This window comes from Panulirus ornatus, chromosome 43 (assembly GCF_036320965.1).
Source record: "Panulirus ornatus isolate Po-2019 chromosome 43, ASM3632096v1, whole genome shotgun sequence".
Lineage (NCBI taxonomy): Eukaryota > Metazoa > Arthropoda > Malacostraca > Decapoda > Palinuridae > Panulirus > Panulirus ornatus.
The window spans coordinates 17,073,269-17,090,244 of NC_092266.1; the positions used below are offsets into that span (position 1 = coordinate 17,073,269).

Here is a 16,976-nt window from a genome sequence, read left to right on the forward strand (position 1 = left end):
CCCCATGTCTTGCCAACTCATTCCACATAAATATTGCTGTGTTATCAAAGATAAAACAAAGCTTAGATTAGGAAATGATGCAACCATTAATTCTTTCAAACAAGGTTTTTATTGTAATATCAGTTTACAGCAGAAGTATCTCTGATGGAGACTCCTCAGTATCTTAGACAAGGGTTTTTCATGGCATACGACACCAATGCAAGGCAGACTCGTCAGCATTGTACACTTTGGCTGACTCTTGTTACTATTATTGTTTTATTGTTATCGTCAAGGCAGCTAGCCCATGCTGCGTCAGTCCCAGTCAGGCAGCCGGCTCGTACACTCTCTCTTACTGTGTACATATTGCTGTTGGTTGTTTAAAAGGGAATTGGAGTTTGTATCAATCTTTTAATACGACCTTACACCACAATCTTCTGTGTCAGCATTACACTTTTCTCCGTACACACTATGTGCTGAAATTCCACATCTCCACTTAAACCTGTGTAACCATTCTTGTGAATATTCAGTTATAGTCTAGCTTTAGTTCTCCATGAAAAACTTTAGCCTGCTCAATAATGATCTCCCCAGAACTGCTTACATGTTCATTATGTTGGAGCTTAAACTAGTTTACATATGCACTGTCTGTCTCTGTACTCCTGACACCTTTCAAAGTTTTCTGAAACTTTAAACTTTTCTAGCTTTTATTTTCAGCAGAAAATGAATATAAGAAATTAACAGGACATAATTAGCTTGGCTGCAGTGTAAACAGATTTTGGCACCTTAGTGCTACTAACAGTGCCGCCCTGGTGGCAGATCCACAACTTAATGGTGGCAGATTCAAAAAATGCCGGACCATGGGAGTTGCTTGACCACAGAGTGCCAAATTAGAGAGATACAACCTGTATTAGATCGCTATCATTTTCTTTCATAAGTGTTTCATACATTATTTTGTTAGTTTTTGAGAACTCTGTGGTCCATAGTAGTGCATTTGCTACATTATTCTATTCAAGTGATCATTAGTTCATTACACTGAACCAAGTCTGTGCTACTTTGCTTAGTTTAATTTTGCATTTTTTGTCATTTTCTGCATCACTAAGTAGTTTCTCATGCTGTATATTTGATTTTCTAGTTTTAGTTAGATAAACCCTCAAGGCTTTTTTATTTTGTGAATTGACCTGGTTTTATGATCCTACCTTAGACATGTTTCATGTGTTATGTTGACATAATCATGATGTCAAAATGTATCCTGAGATGTTGGAATATTTGTTCACCTAGTTTGTCGTGTTCCTCCCAAGTGGTATGGTTCACCAGACAGCTCACTTTACTAATCTTGGTTCTTTTCAAATGCCATTTCTTGTGTGGCCACTTGATATACACTTTGGTTGAGATTATCTAACCAAGTGTCATTAATATGGTAGGTGAAGACAGACTCTGAGGTGATGTTCCCATGCTTATACTAATTCATCAGTGATACACTAGGGGAACTAATATGGAAGATCTCTACTCAGGAGGAACCCTTTATGATCTTTCATGGGATTTTGTTGCAACAAACTTAAAGCAAGTTTGGTTATATCAGGATGCACAATGCTACCTGTTGACCAGCTATAATAAATCCTCATATAGGTGGCAGCACCTTTACTTGGACGTGCAAGGACTAATGGTGGATTTCCCCTCCAAGATGTTTGATGTTTCATCAACATTCTGTATGTCAGCACATTTAGGGATCCCAGAATTAAAACCGTTAGAGCAGCGAGTTGATGTGAGGGTACAGTGAAGTGATTACATCAGGCTGCAGAGGATGCCTCCCCTTTTCTCATATCCTAGCATTACAGTAAACAATCTCCAAACACTCAGAACTAAGCATTCACTTACTCCTAGTGAATACTGAAGATTATGTATATATAACTAAAGCTTTGTACAGAGGTTGAACAAGTTGTGGCACTGCGATACATATGGGAATAAGTACTACACATCTTACTTGATGATTGATAATGTTTATCTCTTTCACCTCACCTATTTCATGATTTTGGTTGTGGGTTCGTTTGGGACTAGCTTCAACCATATATCAGGTTTTATTTCAATTGTTTCTGTAGCTTTTCCTTGTGTGTCACTTATTGCTCTTGGTATTATAATGAATGTTCTTTCCAACTTATTTGCTGAACTTTGTGAAGATCTTACTTTATATAACTGATAGACTGGGTCTCAGTTTGGAGTATAATTTATTATAAGAATTTTATTAGATGTCAGTGGATTTGATTCCTCCTTTGTAAATGTAGGGTCAAGATCTAATATTGCATAATTGGTGAACTGATTGTTATAAGAGTCTTGGCTAGGACTAAGAAAAACATTCAACTCACTTGGTGTAACAGCTAGAGTTAATACAAAACTCATTGTGGTACTGGGTTATTGCAAGGAAGATGAATGAACTTATGAAAAAAAAAATTATTTAGAGTGCAAAAACACTAACTAGATATATGCAAATGTCACAGAAAAAGATCAGAATCCTGTGTCAAAAGATACCTGTTCTGACAAGAAAACATACACATAACTATCTTAACCTGGGCCTGTTAAAGTCAGTTTACCCTATGAGGCTGGATAAAAAAGATCATGCAACCACTGGACAGCTAACAATGAAATAAAAGAAACTCACAACAACAGTAGACTGCTCTATCACTGAATGATTAATGAGTGAATAAGACAAACTTGGCAACAGTAGACTGTATTCTAATGCACTAGCATGTGGAATACACTTGAGTTCAGTAATACCTTGATTAGTGCCAAGGATGCTTTCCTGGTCACAGAGTGTTAAGAAAATGCTCAACAGGGCAGTTATAACATGAAACATAAATACAACCATCAGCACCTTTGCTTACCTGTAAAAACATATTAGGGCTTTTTTTAAGTTAGTTATAGTGGCACAAGTGGTGGTTGTGCCCACACAATAATTGCTTTAGGTTAGCTCATAGATACAATAAAATTTTTTAGGAATAGAAACAAAAAAAATAAGTTATGATGTAGTATTCATCATTGTATTTGGTTAGAACTGCAAGAGATGGCCATTGTGTATATGTCTTATATTTTACATTTTCCATCCATACTGTTGCTTTTCTTTGAACGCTTACCCATATTGACAATGCTAATACATGTAGGCATTTTTCTAGACATTGTAGGCCTCTTGCAGAGAAGTAAACAAAAATATGATGACTGAATCAGCCAAGTTGCATTGACATACAGACTATTGCTTTGCCCAGATTATCAGCACTAAACACTTAAGCCTTTTTTTAGACATTATGGTCCTCTTGTGCACAGAAAAGTAGGCGAAAGTATATGAAATGAATTGATATTGAACTGATAACAATAGTGCTAAAAACGATGTAAACAGCCTATCTCACCCTACAACCTGCTTACTTTAACATTCAAACTATTGCTTTTACTTAAATGCTTGCCCACATTACCAGCAATAACACATGCATTCCTTTTTCCAGATGTTTTGGGCCGTTTGTGCATAGAAAAGTAGGCAAAAATCCATTCAGTAAATTTACTACTGGAGCCTAACCATTCTTTATAACCCACATGTTCTCATCCAAACTCAGTAGGCTTACTAATCCTTATAACCTATATTTTCTCATCCAAACTCCTGTTTTTCTTAAACACTAATACCTACAGACCATTTCCAGAAATGAATGTAGGAGCCTCTTTGTACATTATAACCTGGATTTTCACTCTCAGACAGTTGCTTTTCCTTCAGTGCTTGATTGCACTGAATTCTCCCAAATGTTATGGGGCAGTTGTATACACAAATATAGGCAGAAATATGATAAATAAATTGACCACAGCACCATAAACATGGTCATCAAGAGAGTGCTAAAAACTGGCAGCCCGAGGCAGTGATGGGCTGAACACTGATCACTACATGTTCTTCCCATTGGTTAAGCATGTAGCTCAGACATAAGAAGTTTCCTATGCATGCTTCACGTTCTTAGATGGGACTTTTGAACCACTTGACTGATTTTATTTTATTTTATTCTTTGTAGCCAAAAAAATTATGTTAAGAAGAGAGTAATATGATTAAACAGTACTGAACTGAATTGCACTAACCAGTGTGTGACAGTATAGATTATCACATATTAAAGTGATAGTTAATTGCTTGGAATGCATAATGCTTGCAGTAACAGTACAAAATAAATTCACAGGTTAAAAGGTGCTACTCACCCTGTGGAGTAACAGTACAAGATATCACTGGGTCAAAGGTTGAAAATTGTTTGTGCAAGCCACAGAACGTTGTGGATGTTAAACTGTTTGACAAATAAGTGAGTGATTATGGTATTCTAATGACATTGATAGTGAGCCACATTGTAAGATTTCAAAATTCACAGATGATATTAAGCTTAGATATAAAGCAGCAGAAATGGAATGCCTTCAGCAGCAAAATGACAGGCAAATGATGTATTAGGCTTACACATGGCCAAAGAATCATTATATTGATAAATGTAAAGAAAGTGTATGACAGAGTCGAATGGAATGCTTTAAGGATATATGGGGTTGGGGGCAACTGTTGGGTGATGTGAAAGCCTTCTTTAGTGGAGTAATTGTATGTGTAAGAGTGGATGGAGAGTTGAGTGAAAGTTTTGGTATATGTATGGGCTGTGTGATGTCTTTCTGGTGTTTTAACATATTTGTAGATGAAGTGATACAACAGATGAAGGCAAAACTATAGAAAAAGGGTTTGGAGATGGAATGTGAGGGTGATGGTGGTGGTGGTGGTATGGTGGATAGTGACAAGCCTGTTTGCTGAGAATGAATAGGAGTTGCAAAAAGTTGTAAGTTTTTTTTATGATGTGTGTAAGTGTAGGCATTTAAAGGTAAATGCAAGTAAAGTTAAGGTAGTGGTGTTTGAAAGGAAGCAGAGTGAAAGTATAGATTTTGCAAAGCCCTTTAGAGTGAGAGAAGAAATTTTTTTAAACTGCATTATAGATAAGGTGGGAAAAAGATTGGAAAAGGGGACAGAATTTAAGTATTTGGGAACTATCCTGTGCAAATTTAGTGATATGGAAGTAGAGTTAAGGGAGAGGACAGTACAGGGTAGAAGGGAACCTTAATAGAATATTGAAAGATAGAGGTGTAAGTATGGAAGTGAATAAAGGATAAAGGGACAGCACAGTTCCTCCATCCCTGACCTATGCAACCAAAACATGCACATGGGATAAGTCACAGAGATCAAGGATCCAGGATGTGGATATGAGTTTTTTGAGAGGAGTATATGGTATGACTAGATGTAATGAGGAAATTGATGAGGGCATGTGTGTGAGAGATTTGATATGGTAGGGAAATGCATGGGAAATGAATAGTGGAGTGATAGAGTGCATGAAATGTAATACTCTGAAGCGATTTGGGCATTTGGAAGGAATGCAGGACGAGGAGTTTACAACAAGGAGAATGTATGATAGTACAATTAAAGGGGTTGACAAGAGGGGAAGACCACTTATGACATAAGAAAAGAGAGTGGAAGAGCACTAGAGGGAGAGGAATAATGGAAGAATGCGTGGAATATTATATGTGAGGGAGGTATGTAGGGATGGGGATTAGACTCTTTTGCCATGGCCCCCCCTTTGATGGAAATTTCTCAAATGAATGGATGTCAGAGATATAGATAGATAGATGTAGGTGTTAAGTTTAACTTGTCAGTTGTAAAAGCAGAAAGGCAAGCTACACTATGAATTCTGTTCAGTTAAATGGTAGAAGAGGAAAATATTTGTGTAATAATCTTAGATGACCTAAGTCTAGTAAGCTGGGCATAGAAGCAGTAAGATAGGTGATCAAAACTGTAGGATTCATAGGCAGCGTATTTGGATTCAAGCCTGGAAAATTAATCCTTGCTCGTTACATTACTGGTGTATATTCATTTTGAATGTTGGTCAGGTCAACCAAAGGTTAGTGGGATGGCTGATAACTATCCTGATAGGGATAGGTTTTTCAACACCTCAAGCTTCATCAGGGTATCAGTTGCCTTACTGGCCTTCCTTTGGCAACCAATCTCATCTTTTTTGGGGTATGTTAGAAGAAATATAAAAAAGTGTCCAAATGATAAAATCACTCCTGCAAGTATGTCCTAAGATTTCCCATGTAGGCACATTTTCTTGCTTCCAAGCAAGAATACAGGCCTTTTCTTCATGGGGATATATTCTCAGGACCCATGGCTAGTTACTGGTAGAGGAAAATGATCACCCTGACAGAAATAGCAAAAATATCACAAGCAAAAGTCACATCCCTCCACTTGTAGTACCACAGAGCAACTGAGAAAGCAAATTATGTCACCTGACATAAGATTGCATCGTACTGCCAGACAGTTGATATCCTCACTATAAACAAGTATGATTTGTTCCACAAATAAAACTTGATGCATGAAAGCCTTATTATAAAGTATTTTTATTTTTAAGGACTATATAGTAGACACAGATGTCTGGTTTGTTTGTTTTCTTTGACTTAGTATATCACTTAACATTTATGTATATCTTAGGCACTTTGCAGGTGGTAAAAAAAATATGCTTATTATTTACACAGGCACAGCATTGGTGGTGAATAACCTTGAGCACTTCACTCTTATTTCTTTCCGGGTCTCAGTGTTGATAGTGAATAGTATTAATCTTTTTGCACATTTTTGGTGATGAATAACATGAAACACCTTACACTTGTTTTGAACACAGGCACAAAGTTGGTTAATAACTCGCATATATGTACAGGATTACACTATATACACTAAATGAATTATTGGTATAATTAGTGCTATAAAGATGTCCAATCAATCTGTCTATCTATTTATCTATATATATCTCTGATGTCTGTTCCAATTAGAACTTCCTGAGAGGTTGGCTGCAGCAGGAGTCTCCATAATTAAAGAACTCCAGTGCCATTTCTTAGCCTTAGTGCTTCACCCTTAACAGGCTACTGGCAGAGGGCAAGTCTAGCGGTGTTTGCAGCAGCTCCTATCTGATATTCCTATGACTACTTCTATCTAAAGCTCCTACCTACTGCTTCTACCTAATGTTTCTACCTATTGCTCCTGCCTACTTATTCTATCTACTGCTCCTTCCATTTTGTCAAAAGACAAGGCTTGTGCATAGTGCTCACCGCAGGAAAATCTTAGTTACAAAGAATGAGCTGTGTGAGTTAAGTGTTGTCAAGTGTTACATATGCCAAGGAGAGATTGTGCTTGTGGACAGGATGCCAGAAGTCCACATGTTAGTGAGGCACAAAGAAAAGTCAGCTACCTGGGTCAGAGGGGTGCAACTTGACAACCACTAAAGTGCTGGCTCATTAAGCAGGTGTCACCTACCCACCTGATACCCAGGCAGGTAGCACTGGTAATATACCTCCCTGGTTGTTAGCTGCCTACGAGCTACTACCTTAGCTACAATTTTACATTTTCAGCACTGTAGTATTGGTTTAGTACTTGCACAGAGCATGTTAGTCTCTGAAACATTCACTGTGACATAGATTTACCACAATCCTTACTACTTTTCTTCTTTACTCTCTCCTCACAGTGTACATGGACACAACAGTGTCTTTGTTCTGCTTATCTTTTCTTGTTCCTAGAACAGCCTCTAAAAAAGTTAAATGAGTTGTTTTCCTATCCTTTGAGTCTGTGTAGGGAATGGTTACTAGCTTGTTGACTAGGATAGGAGTTGAATCATTATACCATACTTTTAAGTATTTATAGCACTACAATGAGACTGAATTATCTCCCAGACATTTTCTTGACAGTCTTCACCCTGAACATGTGTTATATGTACATTCAGAATGATAAGATTGACCAAGCAGGAAAACTTCTTTTAAGTCATTTGATTGCTTTGCGTTCACATTTCACAGACCCAATCTGCATTTCAGACTCATCTACTAAACATATGTCCTATGCATTCTACCATTACATCTGGTTTCATTACCTTTACTGGTGTTCTTTGATGTACTTTCCCCCTGTCTAGTATCTTTTCTATGTGATTGGTTATTGGCTTGTTGATATCATGCTTGTCATGCTGATTGGCTATCGGCTTGTTGACATCATGCTTGTGAACTTTGGCATATGTTTTATGTTCTTTCTAATTGTGCCGTACGCCCCATTTTTGTTTTACGTTTGATATATGAGCATGCCAGTGTTGTGTACCTGTTCTCTATGTACAACATATGTCCTTTAGGTGCATTACACATGACAGATAGAGACTGAGTGTGAACGAATGTGGCCTTTCTTGTCTGTTTTCCTGGCACTATCTTGCTGAAGTGGGGGGTAGCAATGCTGTGTTCTGCAGGGCAGGGTGGCGCCAGGAACAGATGAAGGCAAGCAAGTATGAATATGTACATATGTGTATATGGATATGTCTGTGCATTTATATGTATATATTGATATGTATATGTGCATGTATGGGCGTTTATGTATTTATAAATGGGTATATGATTGGATGGGTCATTTTTAGGTTTCCTGGCACTACCTCACTGACGCAGAAAACATTGATTAATTATAGAAAAAGATTGTAACCTCTTCAGTAAAACCAAGGAGGTATGTTCAGGAATTTCATCTGTAGTGCCAGTATACAGTACTACACCAAAAACTCTGTCTCATATCTGTGGGATCTTGATGATTTATATTGGCAGGATAGAAAATGACTGCTGTAGGAGTGTTATAGATCAGTGAAATATTGTGCTGTGTTAGTATACTATGAAAAGCCAATTCTTTCTGCCTTTAGATATGCCACTGAAGTTGCCAGATACATGATGGCTAATTCCCATATGCAGTTGTCAATAATTCATCAATTTCCATGATAGGATAGAAATTAATGGCTTCTGGAGTAATACTGCTTTTTCAGGAGAATATGTTATTGTTCTCTGGAAAAGTTGTGCCAGTAATGTGAGGGGCATGAAAAGGTAAAAATGGAAGGGATGAGTTTTTATTTCACCAAACATTGCTGTTCTCCTAGCCTGCTGCAGGAGTGAGTAGATGAGGGCCCATAGAGCCCAGATCTGCTAGTTTCACTAACACTGGTGTCTTTATAGTGCTGTATACTTGATTTTGGGAAGATATAAGATCAAGCACAAAATTTGTAGAATTTATTAGTTTCAATGACATTGTCATCCATCACCTGTCCATCAAAATAAGCTTGGAAATACTCCAAATCTTTACTGTTCTTGGTTACCGTGAAGCTGTCTAGCACACCATCGTTGGATTCATCAAAAACAGGAAAGATTATTTGGAAACCAACACCACATGACCACACAAAGTCCAAGAGCCATCATATGATAACTTATGCAGAATTATGATATGAGTACTAATGTTTGAATCCTTAGCTAGTATTTTGACATTTGTATGTCTGTTAACCTTGTAAACTGAGACAATCCACTCAGGATGAAGTTATGTAGTTTGAATATATATATCATTCCATGATTAATCTCCAAACCCTTGCCTTACACTTCAACAGCCTATTCTCACAGATCCTTCCCATCCCCAACAAACTTAAAACTGACAAAACATATACACATCAAAATAAGTCGACATTCTCTGAACAACTGCCTTCCCAGTTCAGTCTATGATACCACCCCATCAGACATACATCCAACTGAAGCCACAATTTCCATCTGTACTGTACTGTAGACACAGTATCTACTACATTACATACACTTTATTTTTGAAGACATTGAACATTTATTCCAAAATTGTCATGCATTCACTTCACGTTATATACAAATCACCACACTCCTTAACCTTTGGTTCCAAACAGTGGATGTGTTTGGCTTCATGAGCCACTGTGGGCTATCTCCATGGAAGGGTTTCCTGGGGCAAGAAGGTAAAGGTGAATAGATATGTGGATATTTTTGTTATGTGTAGACATTATTTATATAAGTAAGAAGAGCATGTTTGAGAGAGCTGAAAAAGTTGTGCTGAACTGGTATGGACATATGAGGAGACGTTTGACGAAGAGGATCCATGTGTCAGAAGAGGTGGGGACATGAAAAGGCAGAAACCAAATTGGGGATGGAAGGATGGAATGAAGAAGATTTTGAGTGGTTGGGGCCTGAACATCCAGGAGGATGAAAGGTTCATGGGATAGAGTGAATTGAAGCAGTTTTGGTATTCAGGGGTCAACTTGCTGTCAATGGATTGAACCAGACATTTGAAGCAGCCAGGGGAAAATGCAGAAAGATCTTTGAAGACTGGTTGAGGATGAGGGCTTTGCACATTACAGTGAAAGAATGGATGTGAGCGATTGAGGCCTTTTCTTCATTTGTTTCTGGTGCTACCTTGCAAATGCAGGAAATGGCAAACAAGTATGAAAACTTTTGTATATACTTTCCTTCTACTTTTATAAAGAAAAAAAAAGGCATGTATTTTAGATATTTCATGCCTATTTTTAACCCTGAAGTGTTCAGTACAGGACTTAAGGGGTGCATCTCAAGAGGCACTCCCTCTAACCCCCTGCATTTTCATACACCCTTTACCATGCCACCCAAGGAATTGCCAACCATAGGGTTTCCTAAGAATATAACCACCATGGTTGATGATGAACTTCTGTAATTGGTGGAGTTAAACTTCATCTGGGAATTCAGATGAGGGTGGGAAACTTATAAGACACCACATGCAAGTAGAGCAGTGTGTCCTGAGTATATCATATGTCCTGTACAGCAATAAAGGGTTAAGACAACTAGGCTTAAAACAACAAAAACTACATCTTGCATGATATGGGAAAAGCTGTTTAAACTGTATCATACAAGAGATTGGTTAATAGTGGGAGAATTAACTAGTAGACATTACAGTGATGGTAAACTGAAGTGCAAGGTTAAGATATGTGGCGAAGTGTTAGATGAGGATAGAGAAGTAATGTGCTAAGCAAAAATGGAACAGTTTAAGGATGAATATGAAAAAAGAGCATTACAAAAAGGGAAATGTGACATTTCTATGAAAAAGAATGACTGAGGTACAGCATGATTATACCACTTTTGATCCACTTTTGTATACTTATGTTTTGTAACGATTCCTTATTGGTGATTAGGTGGTTGCTAAATGATTGATAGCCTAAAGTGGTATGTGCAAAATGTTAGAGCATTTGTACTTAAACTTTTTTTTTTTTTTTTTTTTGCCGCTGTCTCCCGCGTTTGCGAGGTAGCGCAAGGAAACAGACGAAAGAAATGGCCCAACCCACCCCCATACACGTGTATATACATACGTCCACACACGCAAATATACATACCTACACAGCTTTCCATGGTTTACCCCAGACGCTTCACATGCCTTGATTCAATCCACTGACAGCACGTCAACCCCGGTATACCACATCGCTCCAATTCACTCTATTCCTTGCCCTCCTTTCACCCTCCTGCATGTTCAGGCCCCGATCACACAAAATCTTTTTCACTCCATCTTTCCACCTCCAATTTGGTCTCCCTCTTCTCCTCGTTCCCTCCACCTCCGACACATATATCCTCTTGGTCAGTCTTTCCTCACTCATTCTCTCCATGTGCCCAGACCATTTCAAAACACCCTCTTCTGCTCTCTCAACCACGCTCTTTTTATTTCCACACATCTCTCTTACCCTTACGTTACTTACTCAATCAAACCACCTCACACCACACATTGTCCTCAAGCATCTCATTTCCAGCACATCCATCCTCCTGCGCACAACTCTATCCATAGCCCACGCCTCGCAACCATATAACATTGTTGGAACCACTATTCCTTCAAACATACCCATTTTTGCTTTCCGAGATAATGTTCTCGACTTCCACACATTCTTCAAGGCTCCCAGAATTTTCACCCCCTCCCCCACCCTATGATCCACTTCCGCTTCCATGGTTCCATCCGCTGCCAGATCCACTCCCAGATATCTAAAACACTTCACTTCCTCCAGTTTTTCTCCGTTCAAACTCACCTCCCAATTGACTTGACCCTCAACCCTACTGTACCTAATAACCTTGCTCTAGTTCACATTTACTCTTAACTTTCTTCTTTCACACACTTTACCAAACTCAGTCACCAGCTTCTGCAGTTTCTCACATGAATCAGCCACCAGCGCTGTATCATCAGCGAACAACAACTGACTCACTTCCCAAGCTCTCTCATCCCCAACAGACTTCATACTTGCCCCTCTTTCCAAAACTCTTGCATTCACCTCCCTAACAACCCCATCCATAAACAAATTAAACAACCATGGAGACATCACACACCCCTGCCGCAAACCTACATTCACTGAGAACCAATCACTTTCCTCTCTTCCTACACGTACACATGCCTTACATCCTCGATAAAAACTTTTCACTGCTTCTAACAACTTGCCTCCCACACCATATATTCGTAATACCTTCCACAGAGCATCTCTATCACCTCTATCATATGCCTTCTCCAGATCCATAAATGCTACATACAAATCCATTTGCTTTTCAAAGTATTTCTCACATACATTCTTCAAAGCAAACACCTGATCCACAAATCCTCTACCACTTCTGAAACCACACTGCTCTTCCCCAATCTGATGCTCTGTACATGCCTTCACCCTCTCAATCAATACCCTCCCATATAATTTACCAGGAATACTCAACAAACTTATACCTCTGTAATTTGAGCACTCACTCTTATCCCCTTTGCCTTTGTACAATGGCACTATGCACGCATTCCGCCAATCCTCAGGCACCTCACCATGAGTCATACATACATTAAATAACCTTACCAACCAGTCAACAATACAGTCACCCCCTTTTTTAATAAATTCCACTGCAGTACCATCCAAACCTGCTGCCTTGCCGGCTTTCATCTTCCGCAAAGCTTTTACTACCTCTTCTCTGTTTACCAAATCATTTTCCCTAACCCTCTCACTTTGCACACCACCTCGACCAAAACACCCTATATCTGCCACTCTATCATCAAACACATTCAACAAACCTTCAAAATACTCACTCCATCTCCTTCTCACATCACCACTACTTGTTATCACCTCCCCATTTGCGCCCTTCACTGAAGTTCCCATTTGCTCCCTTGTCTTACGCACTTTATTTACCTCCTTCCAGAACATCTTTTTATTCTCCCTTTATCTTGTTGAAAGTCAGAATAGAGCCTTATTTCAAAATGGATTTTCTGCTTTTATTGATGTATAACATTTTCATTTTTTATCAAGTTTCTTTTTTATTCTGAATTATTAGAATTATATGTATCCACCCATTCACAACAAGTGGAGTGTATATACCATGTAGATTTTTCTGTTCACAGTCGCTGAGAAGTATAGGCCTCACTATTTTTTCATGTATATACAGCTATTAATGCTTTCAGTGACATCCCACACATTGATTCTAGACAATTGAAATCTGAATTTTTTCCCTGCTTTGGTTCATTATATGTGGTGATGTCCAGGTAGCTTGAATGTGATTTGCACCCTTACCTTAGGTAATAGTTTTTGAAACTGTCATTCATACAAGATAATAGATTTTACTGAGGAGTACTCATATTTGTTTGTGACACCTCACTAAGTATGCCTGAAAAAACACCAAGAATACTTCACATTCCTTGGAACAAAGCAGCATGAATTAAAGGATTCATCCAGACATAAATAGTTACAACAGGTTAATTTGTATGTCAGTTTATAAGGAAATTTATGTTTTAACTAAATGTAATAACATGAGATTTTATGTAACATTTGATAATAACCCACACACAGAATGTATTTGGAAATTATAACTGCCACAGTAAAAAGGTTAATCATTATAAGTTCGTCCTGGATCATTTCATCTTGATGTAAGTGATTGATATTTGTTTACAGCTGGAAAACTCTGGTGACCCTCTAGACTTTGTTAATGCTCATCCTCTGTCATACTGGACGTGTGTGTACTTCCTCATTGTCACCATGTCCACTGTAGGCTATGGTGATGTCTACTGTCATACTGTGTTTGGAAGAACTTTTCTTGTCTTTTTTCTCCTCGTCGGATTGGTAAGTTTATTTCTTTGTTTATTGCTGTTGAATAAGTTAATTTTTATAAAACAGCTGGGGTGTCATGGGGCTTTGCACATGTCACATATTTCATGACTAGGCATGTCAGCTGGTACATGATCAAGTAAGCTGTTTATTTCATATGTTGATTTAGGTTTTTCAGGTGCAGAGAGAATGGGCTAAACTTTTATGCACTAAACATGAACAAGCTCAAAAACTTTTCTCAGACAGAATTACCATGGCTTACTCCATTAGTCCATTACTATAATCCTCCCTCAGGCACCCCAGCAAAGCCCCCTAAACAAGACAGTTTTCATGGGTTGGGCTCAGCCACCATCAGTCTTTATAGTGTCCTTAAGAATTTTAGTTTTAAGAATGCACACTAAGCTATAAACTAATTATCTGTATTATAGTGTAAGACTTGTATTATTTATTCAATTAGGATCAGTGGTTGATAATGCTGTATGGCAAACAGTTTCATATACCAACAGTCTACAGGTGACCAATTAAGGTGTTAATACTAACCAACTGTTGGAATTGGCAGTGTTGATAAGGGGACTAAGGAACACGTTTACATAAGCTGTAGTAGATAATAGATTTCTTGTATCTTTTGCACACAAATTCATTTATTTCCGTTGCTTTTTCTCACTTGACATGAATTCCTTCTGTTCATTGCTGTCTGCTATGGGAATCACCTGTCAGGGGCAGGTGGCACCAGCTAGGGTCTAAAGAACTTGCTGGTGCCATTCTCCCTTTGTTATGCACCCCACCCGCCCGGGGCTCTCACAATGTACTCTCAACACATCCTGTGTAACAGGAATCTCACTTTACATTTTTTGTACTGCAATGTTGAGTGTGTGCAGATTGCCTGCAGCGGGGGCCCCGTCCGGGTGCTAACCCCCAACACTGCTGCACACACCCCACTGTCTGCTGCTGCCACAAGCTCTGCTGCTAGTGCTCTAGTCTTCACCAGTGCTAGTTTCTGTAGTCATTAATTGAAATATCACCAAAGTGTTTAGTATCAAAATACAAAGCTGTTTTATTGCTCGTGCTAATTTCATATAAGTTCCTTAAATATACATGGTTAACTGTTTGAGTGAAGTTGCTTGAGCGCTTTGTGGTGTTGGCACATGATTGTGATGCTGTGGCTGTAACACCCTGTAGTGTGAGCTGACTGTGTCCTGGTGTCACTGCATATTTGTGGCATCAAACATGTATTTGGGCACCACTCTGCTATTGGGTTGCTCTGCTAAGGCTACTTTCACAAGCAGCCTTTTACTTAAATGGATTTACATGGTGCTGGTTCCATACTTGTCATCATTGAAAGTCTGTTGTAGATGAAGCTTGCCTACCACTTCTTGAGAATGTAGAAATCTCTTAAACACCCATTGCTTTATCCTCATAACATCCACAATAAGCTGGGTATTTACTCATTCACTTTCTGTTTTTTCTTTGGTAGAATATTCACCAAATGTAAAGTTTCCATACTTTCATTTCAGTATATTTTACTTACACTGGCAATAATATAACTATTATAATTTGAATGTTTTATGTAATATTGACTATTCAAATTCATTTTATCTATGTCATCCTTCTGTCCATCTGATTATCTATCTATGTTTTAGCTTATTTATCTAACTGTCTATATATATATATATATATATATATATATATATATATATATATATATATATATATAGATAGATAGATAGATAGATAGATAGATAAATAAATAAAATATTTATTTTATCTTTTGAATTATATTTTCACGCTGTCTCCCGCATTAGCGAGATAGCGCAAGGAAACAGACCAAACAATGGTCCAACTCACCTACATGCACATGTTTATACATAAACGCTCACACACAGACATATACATACCCATACATTGAACGTATACATACATATACATACACAGACATATACATATATACACATGTACATATTCATACATGCTGCCTTCATCCATTCCTGCCGCCACCCTGCCGTACATGAAATTACACCCCCCTCCCCCTGCGTGTGCATGAGGTAGCGCCAGGAAACGACAACAAAGGCCACACTCATTCACACTCAGTCTCTAGCTGTCATGTGTAATGCACCGAAATCACAGCTCCCTTTCCACATCCAGGCCCAACAAAACTTTCTATGGTTTACCCCAGACTCTCCACATGCCCTGGTTCAATCCATTGACAGCACATTGACCCCAGTATACCACATCGTTCCAATTCACTCTTTTCCTTGCATGCCTTTCACCCTCCTGTATGTTCAAGCCCCGATTGGTCAAAGTCTTTTTCACTCCATCTTTCCACCTCCAATTTGGTCTCCCACTTCTCCTCATACCCTCCACCTGTGACACATATATCCTCTTTATCAATCTTTCCTCACTCATTCTCTCCATGTGACCAAACCATTTCAATACACCCTCTTCTGCTCTCTCAACCACACTCTTTTTATTACCACATATCTCTCTTACTCTTTCATTACTTACTCGATCGAACCACCTCACACCACATATTGTCCTTAAACGTCTCATTTTCAACACATCCAACCTCCTCCACACAACCCTATCTATTGCCCATGCCTCACAACCATATAACATTGTTGGAACCACTATTCCTTCAAACATACCCATTTTTGCTCCCTGAGATAACGTTCTCACCTTCCACACATTCATCATTGCTCCCAGAACCTTTGCCCCTTCCCCCACCCTGTGACTCACTTCTGCTTCCAAATCCACTCCCAGATATGTAAAACACTCCACTTCCTCCAGTTTTTCTTCATTCAAACTTACCTTCCAATTTACTTGTCCCTCAACCCAACTGAACCTAATAACCTTGCTCTTATTCACATTTACTCTCAGCTTTTTTCTTTCACACACTTTACCAAACTCAGTCACTAACTTCTTTAGTTTCTCACCCGAATCAGCCACCAGCGCTCTGTCATCAGCGAACAACAACTGACTCACTTCCCAAGCTCTCTCATCCACAACAGACTGCATACTTGCCCCTCTTTCCAAAACTCTTGCATTCACCTCCCTAACAAC

At 38.6% G+C, this 16,976-nt stretch overlaps 1 protein-coding gene across 48 annotated transcripts in view; it reads left to right on the forward strand.

Moving 5' to 3' along the window:
- Window positions 1-16,976, forward strand: part of slo (calcium-activated potassium channel slo) — a 1,069,848-nt gene that overhangs the window by 258,545 nt on the left and 794,327 nt on the right. For all 48 annotated transcript variants that reach the window (XM_071687050.1, XM_071687052.1, XM_071687045.1 and 45 more), the window contains exon 6: window positions 13,767-13,934. In XM_071687050.1, the coding sequence (XP_071543151.1) occupies window positions 13,767-13,934 (168 nt within the window). The remainder of the gene's footprint in view (window positions 1-13,766; window positions 13,935-16,976) is intronic.